This window comes from Schistocerca nitens, chromosome 2 (genome assembly GCF_023898315.1).
Source record: "Schistocerca nitens isolate TAMUIC-IGC-003100 chromosome 2, iqSchNite1.1, whole genome shotgun sequence".
Lineage (NCBI taxonomy): Eukaryota > Metazoa > Arthropoda > Insecta > Orthoptera > Acrididae > Schistocerca > Schistocerca nitens.
This window is the reverse complement of record NC_064615.1, coordinates 779,216,666-779,233,503: the sequence shown is the minus strand read 5'-3', so window position 1 is coordinate 779,233,503 and position 16,838 is coordinate 779,216,666. Positions and strand designations below refer to the sequence as shown.

Here is a 16,838-nt window from a genome sequence, read left to right as displayed (position 1 = left end):
AGGGTATCCGAAACCACGTTATCTGCAGCACCTCCGACATCTCTTGAGGAATGAGTGAGTGGCGGAACATTCACACTGTCACTACGAAGCTCGAGATACTCTCCCAGATGTTTCATTCGGTTAAAATCCTGTTAACTGTTGCACAACACATAGTATATTTCGTGCTGCCAGAAACATTTATAAGGTGTTCCCGGGCAGCGTCAGAGGCAGACCAGAACGGGTCAATAGCTAGGCGGAATACCAGAGAAATAAAACTACCTGTGCTCCAGAGCACGGATGCTGTTGCGACATCTTGAATGGGCTGAGTGCTCGAGTCAGCAGCGTAGCAGAACGACGTCACGGTGACGAAAGGAAATCGTCACAGTGGTGAATGCGCAGTGTGTTACAAGAAAGCCTAAGTTGGACGCGAGAGTAACTGTTCAGTAAACTGACACGGCTGAATGAGCTTCTAGAAACTGACTTTGTGAAGAAATTATGAAGCAACCGAGAAAGCTGACCAAATGAAAAGAGCAATGTGAATGATGATATTGCTACTTCACTGTAGCAGAGCACACGGACCTGGCCTGCGTAACTACCATTTCTGGCAGAGTTCTGCACAGTTGGCAGCCGTCCTGTCGAGGGGGGAGGACTGTGTCGGTCGAGCCGCTGCTCTTCCAGTCGCCTTCTCTGGAGCAGCAAGCCGGGAGGGCTTTGGTCACTGTGAACTGACACGCTAGTTACCGAGTCAAGACTGATGGTGAGCTGTGGCTGTCATATCGTGGCAGTCCTCCTGAAGGCCTAACCAGCTGGGCCAGGGAGCAAATCGTCGTCCGCCATCGTTTGCGCATGCCACAGATGCTGCTCATCTCCGTGCCTTGAGCAGACTTCGATGGCGCAAATCTTTTACTCCTGACTGGTGACCACAAGACTTCTATGCACTACTTTAAGTAATCTGAGTAGAAATGGTAGACGTCTTCCTAGTGTGCAGTCTACGATAGGGTCGTGGGAACCCTGGCCATCTTCTCTTGGAAGATGTTTGGCGCCTCGAGGAACACAAACGGTGTCGTGTGCTAACTCCGTGGAACAATGGCCTCGTCACGATATTCCTGTTGGCTCTGCCACTGTCGCTGCGTGTATGGGCCGCACCTGGCCAGCACATACCAGGTGGGCGCTTACGGCTTGTGCTCCCACTTCAACATCAATACATCAACTGTTGTGTCTTTTGGAAAATAAATGATTAATAATGTAGTAGTGTTTTAATAACGCCTTTGGGCTTCAGACAAGCACTTCCAAGTTAGCGTATCCACGTACCGTGAATGATCAGCCATTGTCTTCTTACCTCGACCTGACGTCAAACCACCACCCACTGTAGCAGCCTACCACCAGTGCGCTACGTAATGGCGAAGGAAGAGCCGTGGCTGTTAAAGTGGACTTCACATGGCCATTTTGCGCCTCTACAACAACCAATTACGTAACGCGATTCTGTAAACCCCTCTCTGACAACCGCCTCAGTCACGCCGCAGCTCTATAGACGACTGCTGCTTTCATTCACATACCGTTGATACCATCAGCAGCCTTTTGCACTTTGCGATTGAAAGCTGGCAGCAAGCTTTTCTCTCGTCGTAGTAAGTAAGAAAGTAACAAAGAAAGTACTTCGAAATTTTGTTCTCTCCGGAAAAGAAAATTTTCCATATGTCTGTGAGTCTTATTTCTAAAGGTAGATTCGTAACCATATCGGTGGTGCTTCAGAGTGGATTGGTGATCACATCGAATGCCAAGAAAACGTTCTCCCATTGACGCCAGAGTATTTATTCCTCGTCAGCCAGTCAGCGAAGTCCGCTGAACTGTCATAACTTGACTGGTCAAAAGTCACAGGAAGTGTCGTCACACTTTGACAATGTCCTTTATTTGAATCCCCTGCATCCGTGATCTAGGATAGCCTCTTTGATTAGTAATCGAAACGTCCTATGCCTCGTGTTTGATGCCCGGTGTTGCTAAAATTTTGAATAAAAGTCATCAGCAGTGGCGGCTGAAGTTATCCGGCATACAGAGCCATCCTCATTCTGCCAACGGCTTTGTCAGTGGTGGCGGAGGAATGCACAGAGGTTCAGGGCACCCACTTGCTCTTTGGATAGGCAACTGCCCCTGAAAGGCGGAAGAATCAGTCATGATCAATAGCGTGAGAATGCAGTATGCAACGGAGACCACTACATTCAAGACACACAAGAAGCATCCACAGTACATGGGGCTTTTTAACTGAAACAAAGTCATGATAATCTCCCGATAGGCATAAGATACCAGTTTAGTCTCCCATTTGGGTCTCCGTGATGCGAGGTGAGTGGGGGGGGGGGGGGATGAAGTAACGATGAGCAAAAGATTAAAGAATGAACGGAAGGGTAACATTCTGTGAGACGGAGTGTGGAATGTTAGAAGTTTGAACGTGTCAGTCAGGTCAGAGTAGACCCATACTCAGGGAACGAGCGTAGGCGAACAGATGCAGGAATTCTGCGTCACTGTTCTTGGCAAGGTCCTAGTGTCGACGTTTGCCATTGCCTTTCTCCGACCTGTTATGAAGCGTCGAGTCTGTGTCTGTGTCGTGTGGATGACTATGATGAATGCTTGTACAACGTAGTGTTGGATTTGTGTTGTTATTGATGAAGGGGAAACCGAATGCCGGCACGTAGCATCAGCAAGGCAGCCGATCTTAACGGCTCCATCCGACAGATGGATCCCCGTCAACAGTATCACATGCCCTCACTTCATGAGACAAACGTGGTAGGGAAGCTCGAAAATTGGAAAATAGAAATACAAAGGCTCAATCTAGATAAGGTAGGGGACAGTGAAGTAAAATGGAAAGAAGATGTGGATTTCTGATTAGGAGAATATAGAGTAATATTAGCAGCGACAGAGAATGATATAACGAGAGTAGGATTCGTTATGAATAGGAAGGTAGGAAAGAGATCGAATTGCTGTGAACAGTTTAGTGGTAGGAATATTCTCAAGAGATTCGACAGAAGACCAACATCAACAACAGTAATTCAGCATACGGACCGACGTCATAAGCAGAAGCATAAGATGAAGACATTGAAGAAGTATATGAGGACATTGTAACTTAGTATGTAAAGGGAGGTGATAATCTTGTAATTGTGGGGGATTGCAGTGCGGTACTGGGGAAAGGAATTGATGAACGAGTTACGGGAGAATGTGGGCTTGGTTGGAAGAGTGAGAGAGGAAGAAGACTAATTCAGTTCCGAAATGAATTTCAACTAGTGATAGCAAATATACTATTCAGAAATCACAAGAGGATAAGGTATAGTTGGAAAATACCCAAAGATGTGGGAAGATTCCAGCTGGATTACAGGAGAGTCAGATAGAGATTATAAAATCAGATATTGGATTGTAAGACGTACCCAGAAACAGATAAAGACTTCGAGCACAATTTAATAATGAATAGGCTTAAGTTTAAGAGAATCGTCGGAAGAATCAATGGTAAAGTAGTGATATTGGAAGAATCAGTGTTGAAGTAGTGGGATACTGAAGAATGATGAGATGCATTTGAAATTGTCTAATCCAGTAGATACTCCGATAGTGAATACCACAGTAGGAAGTTCAGTTGAAGAGCGGTGTTGATCTCTGAAAAGGGCAATCAGAGAAGTTGAACGGGAACGTAACGGCGAAGGAACCTTGAATAACTGAAGCGATAGAGGTTGTGCTAAAAGATACGTTACAACTTCAGTGTCATATAACTCTGTTTGTAATTAATTTATGTTTGTAATTAATTTAGAGAAAAAAGTGAAGTTTGTCTGATCCACCAACTCAAAAAGATTTTTCTGGTTCTTTAATCATAGTCTACCTGCACGTACAATATCTAGCCGATCTTCCAAATCGTCCAAACCAGTTCTAACATGTTAATATCATCTGTCTCGACAGCTGCCATTATTTTTACTTTGTCACCTGGTTTGATTATCTGTAACAATTTCAGTCTGTGTGGAAACAGATGGAGATGCTTTAGGAATATCCAGTGCACTGTAGTGTGAGGGATTCACAGTTCTTTTGATGCCTTATGCACTGGCCTCTGTGGTGAACGCTGGAAAACCAGTTGAATTCTCTCCGTATCTTTGTCACTAGTTCTTGGCCTGCGTACATGGTGCTTCAAATACACACTCCCTGTTTGCATGAATTTCCTGTGCCAATTTCTTCTGGATGGCCGGGACACTGTGCCTTTTTCTGTGTGTGCAGACCGCATTCTTCGATGCATTTATGGTGCTTCTACCACCATGGAACAACTTTTTTTTTTAAATTTATGTTCCTTTTGCCACTTGGGAAGGCATTGATTCTTTACCTTATATAAAAAAGTTCTTGGTGCATCAGACAAACTTTTTTTTTCCTAAGTTAATTACAAGTCAAGATATACGAGAACCTTTTGAGCCACCCTGTACTTCAACTGATGGATTGTAGAAGGAAGTCCAAAAATATTCAGCGAAATACAAGAATACGGCAATATAAGTCACTCAAGAATTACGTAAACAACAAGTGCAGGGAAGCCAAGGCGAAATGACTGCAGGAAAAATGTGAAGAAATAGAAAAAGAAGTGGTCGTCGAAAGGATAGACTCAATATGGAAAATCCAAAACAGCTTTCCATGAAGTTAAAAGCAATGTTGGTAACATTAAGAGTGTAACAATGGGAATTCCACTGTTAAATGCAGAGGAGAGTGCGGATCGTTGGAAAGAAATCTTTGAAGGCCTGCGTTATGGGGAGGACGTGTCTGATGAGGTGATGGAAGAGGAAGCAGGACAAGGAAGACATAGGCGGGCCAGTATTGCAGTCAGAATTTAAAAAAGCTCTGGAATACTTGAGATCAAATGAAGCAGAAGGGATATATAACGTTTCATCGGAATTTCTAGCTTCTAAAATCATTGGGGGAAGTGACAACCAAACGACTATTCACATTGGTGTGTAGGATCTATGAGACTGGTGACGTGTCTTCAGACTACAGCAGAAATATCATCCACACAATCCCGAAGACAGCAAGGAAAGAAAAGTGTGCAAACTGCTGCACAGTCAGCTTAATTTCTCATTCGTCCAAGCTGCTACAAAAATAATATATAGAAAAAACTGAATAGAAAATGGAGGATCTGTTAGACGACGGTCCATTTGGCTTTAGGATAGGTAAAGATAGCACAGAGGCAGTTCTGGCGTCGCGCTTGGTAATGAAAGCCAGACTGAAGAAAAATCAAGACACATTCAAGTATTTGTCGACCTGGAAGAAGCTTTTGACTGTGTAAAATGCTGCAAAATGTTCCAAATTGTGAGAAGAATAGGATTAAGACACAGGAAAAGACGTGTAATAAACATTATGTACAAGAACAAAACGGAGCTATAGGAATGGAATACTGAGAATGGCGTGCACGGATTAAAAAGAGTGTTAGACGTGGATGGGATCTTTCGCCCCTATTGTTCGATTTATACATCGAGGAAGAAATGTCAGAAATAAAAGAAAGGTTCAAGATTGGGATTGAAATTCAAGGTGAAAGGATATGAGTGACGAGATTTGTTGATGACACTACCGTCCTCGGTGAAAGTGAAAAAGTATTACAGGGAGTAAACCAAACAAAGGCGAAGGTAGTGAGGATAGCAAAAATGATACCAAAATTGGGTACCGCGAAGTAGACGTCAAGAAATTATGCTAGGTTGGATGCAAAAAACACAAGACGGAGCAATGGGGGCATAAAAAGCCGATAGTAGAGGCAAAGAGAACATTGCTGACCTAAAGAGAGACATCGGCCCTAATTTGAGGAAGAAATTCGTAAGAAAGTACGTGTAGAGTGCAGAAATGTATGGTGGTGACTCATGGACTGTGAAAAATAGGAAAAGAATTGAATTGAAATGTTTGAAATGTGATGTTATTGAAGAATGCTAAAAGTTAGGTTGACTGATAAGGTGAGGAATGAAAACGTTCTCCACATAATCTGTGAAGGAAGGAACATATGGAAAACACTGACAAGAAGGGACGGGATGCGAGGAAATGTGTTGACGTCAGCGAACAACTTCGGTGGTACCAGAGCGGCTGCAGGCGTAAGAACTTAGGGGATGGCAGAGATTTGAACACATCCAACAAGTAATTGAGCATGTAGGGTTTAAGTACTACTCTGAGGTGAAGAGGTTGGCACAAGAGAGGAAACTGTGGCTGGCTGGTTCAAACCAGTCAGAAGATTGATAACAAAAAAGAAGGCCGGTGTATATCACGTTAAGAGTCACGCATTCCAGACATTACCTGTAGGTTGGTTCTCGAATATGTGATTCGAGTTGGTCTTGAGTGGTATATGTGTTGCTGAAGATGAAAATTGAACGTCCCAATTGTGTATTATTGCTAAAGATTTTTACCGGACAGTGAGTTGCTACTCTCGGTAATCTTATTATTTGTTTGGATTGTCTTTCTTTCTTATATGACCGTGAACTACGGTTACACCGGGTCGTAAAACACAAATTATTTGTCAGCGTTGGTTTTCAATTTCTAAATTATTTTCATTACTGGGATACAGGTTCAAATCATTCTTAGAAGTCAGGAATGTATCGTTACTGAAACAGATGTAAGCTTCCGAGGCAATCGAAGTGAGTAATATATATTTCCCTATTATATTACTTGTCACGGGAACACATATATTATCTTGAAGATCTTATTGACTCCATTCATTGGCATCAATTATCTTCTTCGTCGTAATCTCACTGAATTAAGAGAAATTCGTAATATTTTTGTAATTGTAGTAGATTCCAGTAAGTAACCTTCAACTGCCATAAGAAAGGTTGAAAACAATACTCGGTGAATGATGTGAATGCTTTGTTATTCATGCACCGAAACTCTTTAACCTCAGGTATCTGCCTATTTCTGTCACGCAAAAGCTGCCCATGTATTCTCAAGGGCTGCTAACAGATAAGTGTCTATTTTCAAAGAGGCATACGCTGCAACAGCTCTATATTTATTGAATAAGAGAAAAATAAATAACTAAATCGTCTTCGTCTTCTCCATCTTTTTCTTCACTTCAATGATGAGCCCCCATGCCTGTTCGAGTCACTCTAGTTAATAACGAAAGGCTGGCACAATTTCGCAGATTCCAGCTAATGCCAGATGGGTTGGGGTAACTCGACTATGACAGACACCCCAGAGACGCCTTCGCAGCTCTGCCAGCAAAATCTTACTCATACGTCCACGCCGTCATCCCTGAGCAGTGCACTCCGTATACGGGGGCGTTCAATAAGTAATGCAGCACATTTTTTTCTGAAAGCAGGTTGATTTTATTCAGTATTCCACTACACCATTTTATTCTCCACTGTTTTGGCTACAATCCCATGATCTCCGTTCAATGCGAAAGGCTTACGCAACATTACTGGGAGGGCCTGATGCCCGCATGGTATCACTCTACAGGCCTTGCCGCATCAATATGATGCCCGCCGTCCACGTAATGCTTCCCGCGGAGTGCATCCTTCATTGGAAGCTGGAAGGAGCGAGATGCGGGCTGCAGGGTGGAGAGATAGATCAGTCCAGTGCTGTTTTATGAGCTCCTCTCGGCTGCGCAGGCTTGTGTGAGGCTTTGCGTTTTCGTGGAGAAGTTCGTTTCCATTTTTGAGGGGACCATCACGCTAAAGTCGTTTCGTTAATTTCCTGAGAGTAGCCCAATACACGTCAGAACTGATCGTCGCACCTTGAGGGAGGACATCGACTCATCGTGCTTTCGTTCACTGTCAGGTATTTGTAGACATTATGCAAGCGCCAGTGAATATCTGCGGTGGTCTGGTTTTCCACCAAAAGACACTCAATGACAGCTCTCAGCGTGGAATCACCTCCATTACAGACGCTATTTTTAAGCCTAAGTATGGTGCCACCACCTATTCGAACATTATGAAGCGATAGGAGCTGAAGCGGGAATATTCTACGATGTCCTATAACGATTTCTGAATTTTTTCAATCGGAACTGGTCGAGAGAAAAATGTGTTGCGTTACTTGTTGAACGCCCCTCGTAGAACGCAGGTAACAGGAAAGGGTGAAGTTCTAGTTCCTGGTGCCTTAAAACTAGGACACCCTCGCTATACGAGACAAAACAAATGGTTCAAATGGCTCTGAGCACTATGGGACTCAACTTCTGAGGTCGTCAGTCCCCTAGGACTTAGAACTAGTTAAATCTAACTAACCTAAGGACATCACACACATTAATGCCCGAGGCAGGGTTCGAACCTGCGACCGTAGTGGTCTCGCGGTTCCAGACTGCAGCGCCTATAACCGCTCGGCCACACCGGCCGGCTGAGACAAAACAGAAGCAAACTGGAGGTCGTGAGGCCCAAGGTGCAGGTCCAACACCTGAATACTTAGCTAGGGATTTCTGATCTTTCGTAAATCAGAAGTGTCATTCAAAGCCGGATTAAATAACTTAACTTACAGAAATCAAAGTAGATGTGTACATAACGTTATTACATCCTCCCACTTGTGATGGATTAGGTGGAAAGGCAGCCGTTCCAAATTTAATCTCATGTACAAACCAACCCACAACCTCGTGATGTGCAATGTATCTAGGTTAGGTTAGTGTTTTTTAACGTCCCGTCGACAACGAGGTCATTAGAGACGTAGCGCAAGCTCGGGTAGGGAAGGATGGGGAAGGAAATCGGCCGTGCCCTTTCAAAGGAACCATCCCGGCATTTGCCTGAAACGATTTAGGGAAATCACGGAAAACCTAAATCAGGATGGCTGGAGACGGGATTGAACCGTCGTCCTCCCGAATGCGAGTCCAGTGTGCTAACCACTGCGCCACCTCGCTCGGTATAATGTATCCAGAAAACAGCGGTCAACAGTCTGCGGCACAACTAAATCACGATCGCTTTGCTCACAGCGTTTTAAGGCTAACCTTTACGAGCAAGCTCAAGACAGAAAAGTTTCATGATGCGTTTGTTTGCGTACCAAAATTTCAATTTTAGCGGTAAAATCAAAGTGTAATTTCTCACTGTCGTTAGTTACCTGAATCTGTCTGGCTACACAGGATGCAGCGGTTACCAAACGATGAGCAGTCCTTGTTCGCACACTTGGTTGCAGGCTATAGGCGACATACGCAGATTGTAAACGGAAAAGGAATGATAGGAAGAAAAATAAGAGCAAATGAAAAATTCAGTACGATGATGAAAATGACGACTCAAAGTATCAGAAATAAAAAATAAATTTAAACCAATTAATTGAATAAAATGAAAGTATTTTGATTACATTTAGAAAAATGAAAAAAATGCTCTACATTTGACGATATTAGAGCCTTCAACATTCTGCACGTCAGGTTTATACACTGACCACTACACTATGCCATTACAATGCGAAAGGCTGTTGTCTTTATGAGTCTGGGATCTCAGTCGCAGTGATTATTTGACAGCCTTCAAATATTCGGCTTCATGCAACATCGTGTGAAGCTTTTCTGATGTAAGCCGATCTCTTTGATTATAATAAGTGTAAATGACGCTGAATCGCGTCTTGTATGGAAGGCTCGAGTAGTGTTTGGTTAGTGCAGTGTGTATTTCGATGGCATCGTAAAGGAAGCCGGCCGAGGAACTGGAAGTGAACTAATTGTTGTGGCAGTTTGGCAACGGCGAACGGTTCAGGCGTGACGTTGAGCGCTCTGATTGGAGGAAACCAACTACAACGCATGGGTGTAAACTATCAAGTAATTTTAGTCAGACTATACACTGATCAGCGACAACATTATGACCATCTACCTACTAGCCGGTATGTCCTCCATTGGCACGGATAACAGCGGCGACGCGTCGTGGCATGGAAGCAATGAGGCCTTGGTCGGTCACGGGAGGGACTTTGCACACACACACAGAACTCTGACGCCACGTTCAATCACATACCAGATGTGTTCGATCGGTTTCAGATCTGGCGAGCTAAGGTGCCAGCACATCAATTGGAACTCGCTACTGTGTCCCTCGAACCACTCCACATGTCTGTGTTTTTACGTCATTTGGGTGCGCCGCATAGAGCCTTTAATTTCCCCAGTGGCGAGTGACACGAAGTTCACGAGGAAAGATTCTCGGACAGAGGAGCTACTCGTAGTGTTGGTAGGAGCCGTGGGCGGCGGGCACCAGAGCCCGGTGACTGCTGGGAGTTGACTTTGGGCTGACAACGCGGTGCACACACGGCGCTCCCTTCCCCTCCGTCCCCCCGGCAGCTGGTCCTGCCCCACGGTCACACAACTTCCCGCTCCGCTGCTCCTTCCGCCAGCCGCTTCTTTTTATCCGCTCCCTCTGGAAGACGAGCCGGCAACTCGAGAGTACTAAGTTAAATTGCGGACTGAAGGAAACTTTTAAACTTGCCTCTTAATCCAGGATGCGATTTGTAGGCGCCCGTCTGTCGAGGATAAGCGTAGTTTCTAGACGACGACGACTCTGCGCAGTCCCCAGCTAAAGCATCCTAGCACCGAATCGAAGTGATGGTAGCGCGGTGCGTGGCGTTAACCATTAGGAAACGTGTTACCGCCGCTCTCCACACCTGTCTATCCTGTGCAAACCTCTTCGTCTCTGCATAACTACGGCAACCCACGTGCACTTGAACCTCCTTACTGTAGCCAGCTTTTCTACCTCTGCAATTTTTAAGCCCCACACTACCCGCCACCACTGAAATGACAATTCTTTGCTGTCTCAACAAGACTCATATCAATCAATTGTTTTGTTAGTCAAATTATACCACAGATTTCACTTCTCCTTTATTGGATTTTGTAACGCTTCAACTAGTTATACATTTTACCCATCTACTCTTCAGCGTTTTTCTGTTGGACACATTTCAAAAGCTTCTGTCCTCTTCTTGTCAGTATTGTTTATCATCCATTCTTCACTTCCATCCCAACATACTTACATTTATATTGGATGTTAAAAATATTCTCCTTTACAGAAAAGCTTTCCTTGCTATTGCGAGTCTGCATTTTATACGCTCTTTACATCTGCCATTGTCATTTATTTTGCTTCCCACATTCAAAACTCATCAACTACTTTTATTACCTCATTTCTTAATCCAATTCCCACGGTATCGCCGACTAAATCCAATTACCTTTGTTTTGTTTTTGTTGATATTCATCTTTTACCTCTTTTCAAGAAGCTATCCACTCCATTCAACTGATCTTCCATGCCCTTTCCTGTATTTCACAGAATTTCAATGCCATCGGCAAGCCTTAGTTTTTTTTAACACGCACATATGCGGAAAATGGCAATTACAGTGCTATATTTCGTAAAGAGAATGACCACAAGGAAAGCTGCAAGCTTTCAACCAGTTTCCCTCATCAGAGAAAGCTATTTCGCTTACAGGTGGTGTATTAGCACGCCGAATTGGCACCCCTAGAAGAAGCATTGCTAAGTAAGGGGAAACACGTTTGCGTGCACAAGTTAAATAAAAAACTTAACGTGCAAAAGACGTTTTTTTTTCTTTTGAACTACATTTTTTGCTTCTTCTCTCTCAACTTTAATTTTATTTCCAAATTTCTTTTTGGTTACCTTTGATGCTCGCTCAGCGCACAGGTTTTATATCTCGGGAATAGGCCAGAATCTTGTCTCACTACATTCTCAACTATTGTTCCCCTTTAATGTTCTAACAACTGTCTGTCTCGTTTCTGTACAAGTTTCTAAACAGCCTTTCGTACTTTGTATTTAAGCCCTGCTAGCTTCAAAAAGTGTATTCCAATCAACATTATCAAAATATGTATTGGAATCTACAAATGTTATAAAAGTAGATTTGCCGTTCTTCATTCGCTCTTCTAACATGTCTGCTGTACTTCATCTCGCTCTTTTCGCAATCGAGTTCGTGCTTGTTTATGGCTTTATATCTTCCACGGAACCGTGCAGAGTGTCTGGTAGTTAATCGTAGTTTAAACTGGCACTAATAAAAATTAACCAGGTGTAATAAGTAGATAGCCAGCAATTACCAGTAACATTTTTCTAGGTGGATGCCAGTAAGTTTTGGTTCTGTGACAAAAAGTGTGAGACTACAAATGTAAAGCTCGAGCTTTTAAACCTCCTTTCAGTCACCCGTGGGTTCTTTTACCTCTGGTATGATATGAGTATGTATAAACTGCAAAATTGCGCATTTGTTGGGAGTCCGCGCTAGACTGTCGGTCCCCCTATGATTGGCTGGGGAAGAATCGTCCCTAGTGAAGCACAAACCCTGTGACAGCTTTACTTCACCACTAAGTTTACATTGTTACCCAAGCTGTTTCACACTTAGCGCAATGAACTCGTCAAATACCGAAGAAATTTTGGAGTAGCCGGATTGCGTCCTTAATTGCTGGTATACAGGAAACTAGATGTACTTAGTCGTTGTATACTGCACAAGAAAGCGCGTATGTATCTTAACTAGGCTGTTGAGCTTCACGAAATTACTTTTTACTGAAATACTGGTCACACGTTTTTAGCCAACGTAATACTACTATTGCCACAGTTACGGTGTATTAGCCCAACTAACCCGCTGACATAGTCCCAAAGGGTGCAGGCTTCGCCATGGGGATGTGGGGCTTTTGTACCATATATTGCTGCACCGTAAAATAACTCAGACACACACAGTACCCAATACTAATTTTATATGTAAATTTACTTACCTTACAAGTGCGCACGTAAATCCGTGGTTCAGTAACATAAAAATATTTTTAAGTACTGTCCGTGGTTAGCTATCTATTATTGGCCCTGATGAGATGATTCATCGGCTTCAGACGACTGTCACCATTCTCTGGTTAGCCACACACTCTGTATCGCTGTTGGCGGAATCATCTGTCATCGTCTCTGTTACATTCATGTCGCTTACTCAGCCTTCGCTTGCGCCACTTCGTGGATAGGCGGACACTACCCGCGGCGATTCACGCTGACTTGGGGAAGTCCCCAAGGGTGGGATTGTTTTTTAAAACCACCTATACGGTGTTGTTTGTTAGGGTACCAGGTATCACACCGTGCTGCCATTCAGCCTGGTGGACCTCTGTTTACATATAATTAACAAAAAAGAAGTCCAGAATTTATGATCCATTTAAAACTGCGAAGTAGTTTGGCATTTAAGTTATTTGCCTGGTATCTGAAGGATCTGGGCTCGAATCCTGTCGGTTGCAAACTCCTTTCTTTTAATGTTTTTGCATTTTTCTTTAAAAGATTCCGAACATTATTTTTAACCAGTTAATTGGTTTAAACATGTTTTCATTTCTGGTCTTTTGTCGAATCATTTTAATTATCATATTAACTTTTTTATTTGTGTTCATTTTATTCTTTTTTCATTTGAAATCTTTATCCATTTCATCTGAAATATTTTAATTTATGTACCGTAATTTTTAAACTTTGAAAATACCGGTCTGTCGCTTAGAAAACAAAAGACGAAATAATCTACTTATTATGGCTGTGTAGTGGCTCAAAAACGTATTTTTCGTTGCGTGTTTTGATGGTAACCGTCATATCGCAGTGCCTTCTAGGGTTGTCCACTCCGTTTGTATAACGGAAGGCCACGTCCTGTCATATTTTCTCTGACATGAACAATGCAGACATGATTACTGCTTTCCGACGAAGTCCCCGGGAATTCCTCTGGCAAACAGTCAATCCACGTTTGTACTTTCCTGGGTTAAAGATCACAATATGTTATTTCTCTTGGGTACTACCGGTACAACTGTAACTTCGAGCTGCTGCTTCGCTTGCGTGGCATTTATATGTGAAGCTCCCAGGAACACATATAGCATCTCCACGGCCACCCTGTGAAGAAATATTACACTTCTAGTTTGCTGGAAATGCAATCACTACAGCGTCTTATTTACATTTGGGAATAACTCCAACTATATTCTGTATTCTAACTGCCCTGCCATAATATCAAATTTCTTCTCTTAAATCCCCTTTCCCCAAAACATCTCTTATGTTTTCAAAACGTTTTTCCCGTAGCCAGTTCAAATGTTCAAATGGCTCTGAGCACTATGCGACTTAACTTCTGAGGTCATCAGTCGCCTATAACTTAGAACTAATTAAACCTAACTAACCTAAGGACATCACACACATCCATGCCCGAGGCAGGATTCGAACCTGCGACCGTAGCGGTCGCTCGGCATCAGACTGCAGCGCCTAGAACCACACGGCCACTCCGGCCGGCTCCGTAGCCAGTGCTTAGCTGATTAAAGTACAGTCAGTACATCTAATAACCAGAGGTCTATATTCGCTACCAGTGAGTCACTCGAGAAAGTTGTGTATTCTACTATACGTCAGAGTGAAATATTCTGTTACACTTATCTGATGGCCTTGGGCGGCTTACTGACCGCGAGGCTGTGCGTCCAAAACTAAATTAGACACATTTTGAGGGACTGAATATGTGAAATTTCGCCATGTAAACTGGGTTCGGTGTATTTGCAACATTTTCATGAATGCAACAATGTTAAACTGTAACTGACCCTGACTTGAAGTACTTCGAGCGACCTAAATATATTAAATCGTCTCACATCATCAGTGCAATGTCGGCGAGATCCTCCACTTGTGTACGTTTTATCAGTAGTGCTGTATCGACAATATATCAACACTGGTCCTGTGTATGCAGCTACTTACGATACACGTTTCGTTTTGTTCAGTTAAAACATCGCCAATGATACATATTTTTCGTGTGTTTCTTACTTTTAATGCGAATGTGATATCTGCATTCACGTTTCACTTGTATTTTACCCTTTGTCAGTGTAGTTGTAAATGACGGAAAGAAAAAAACTGAGACCATATCCAGCGAACAGTGATACACAACAAAGGTGACATTCAAAGGCAATATTTTTCGGACAGCCAATAACACAGTTCATAGGCAGACGCTGAGCGGAAGGGAGTGAGGGGCAGAACTGTTACGCATTCCCCACCCACCACACTCCCGCAGCCATTCTTCTCAGATGTGTTCTGCAGATGAATAGAAATTAAAGCTGCGAATGGAAAAGCATTTAAAATTCGTAGAATTGATAGAGACACAGACGTTTTCGCCGTAATATTTTTGAGAAGCCTGACGTGTTGTTACAATGAGTGGTACGAAAAATACAGATTCATTTTGCGGCTATAAAGAGCAACTTTTGAACAATCCAAATATAACTTTTCGTGTGGATGTTTTATCGTGAACTGATATACGTCTGCCGAGTATGTCTTCAAACTGCCGGCCGAAGTGGCCGTGCGGTTAAAGGCGCTGCAGTCTGGAACCGCAAGACCGCTACGGTCGCAGGTTCGAATCGTGCCTCGGGCATGGATGTTTGTGATGTCCTTAGGTTAGTTAGGTTTAACTAGTTCTAAGTTCTAGGGGACTAATGACCTCAGCAGTTGAGTCCCATAGTGCTCAGAGCCATTTGAATTTGTCTTCAAATTTCTTTTACCTTAAATAATTTGTGTATTTCTTTTATTCTTATCGCACTGGAATCATCGCGTAAGGAAGATGAAAGACGAGCGTAAGCTAAGAAGATGGGTATTTTGTTGTGCAAACCAATCGCTCTGGTGTTGAAACGCTTGTACTCAAACGGTGAAGCGATATTTTAATGAAATACATCAAGTGCGTCAAAAATGCTTCACATGTCGGATCCAGTACCCTGAATGTACCATAAGCGAGGTCAATATTTGGTTTATGGGAGACCAACGTGATACCCATGACAGCTTGTCGCTTTAATTTCTTACATTCGTATGTATCGGAACGCAATTGAGACGCCGGAGCAGCGGAGTTGCATAGTAGTGGAACGGGAAACACTAGGAGTATGTAATACTCTCCTCCGGAGTAGACAACGCTGGCTCAACATAAACCGTGTGCTGTCGTCAGCAGCATACGTATCGAACTGTCTCCTGCACTGAAGTATTCCACCAGTCATACGCCGGCCGGAGTGGCCGAGTGGTTCTAGGCGCTACAGTCTGGAACCGCACGACCGCTACGGTCGCAGGTTCGAATCCTGCCTCGGGCATGGATGTGTGTGATGTCCTTAGGTTAGTTAGGTTTAAGTAGTTCTAAGTTCTAGGGGACCCATGACCTCAGAAGTTAAGTCCCATAGTACTCAGAGCCATTTGAACCATTTTTGAACCAGTCATAAAGCCAGCTAGAATTTAAACGGAAATCGTAGTCAGAAGCCCAGCCAGATTATTGACGTCCTTCTCGCGTTTCTAATCATGGTGGTACCTAAATAACATCAAAAGTTTACGAGTACATAATAAAATCATTGACAGGTATGAAGTCACAACGTCAATTGAATTGATTCTGCTTTATTTCTCTACCCCACGTCCGTGACATTAATGCTACCAAGTTTGCCACCGTACGGTAATTAGTTTTCGTCTTACAACGTGTTAAATAGGGAAAATTTAATTATAACCACCCGGTAAATTTTCGCTTGTATGCTTTCAGGTTTTGCAAGTGCAGGTAGTGCATCTCGGTTTTGAACAAGGGAAAGCCGAGACGTCTTGGTGGGCTGAGGAGGCGCTGACAGTAGAGCTAGTGGCCAGGCGGTCGGGCGCGCGGGGTGTCGGCCGGGACAGCGCGGCGACACGGAACGCCACTCCCAGCAAGCCTTGCGCCACCTGCCGGATCTCGCGGGGGCTGCCCGCACCCCGGCCGCGGTCTCGCTCCTCTGACTGCCTAATGCCGTGGCGGCGGTCGCCAGTACCTGCCCGTCAAGTGTGGACGGTGCAGATAGTCGTCACACCAACACACTTCCCAGGTTGAAGCTCTGTTCCTTGGCTTGAGGAAGGCCTTCGTTACAGTTCACCGCAGTCGTTTAGTCAATAAAATACGAGTGTACCTAGTACGGACAAGATTTATGACTGGACACACCACTTGCTTGCAGACAGAATTCAATACATTGTTCGTAACGGAACTAAATGGGAAGGTAATTT

General features: G+C 43.6%; 1 protein-coding gene across 1 annotated transcript in view; it reads right to left on the bottom strand.

Annotated features, from left to right (window-relative positions):
• Positions 1–10,055: 10,055 nt before the first annotated feature.
• Positions 10,056–16,838, bottom strand: part of LOC126235325 (uncharacterized) — an 88,297-nt gene continuing 81,514 nt past the window's right edge. The window contains exons 5-6 of the mRNA XM_049944048.1: positions 16,431–16,609; positions 10,056–10,256 (exon numbers count right to left, since the gene is read on the bottom strand). Of these exons, the coding sequence (XP_049800005.1) occupies positions 10,056–10,256; positions 16,431–16,609 (380 nt within the window). The remainder of the gene's footprint in view (positions 10,257–16,430; positions 16,610–16,838) is intronic.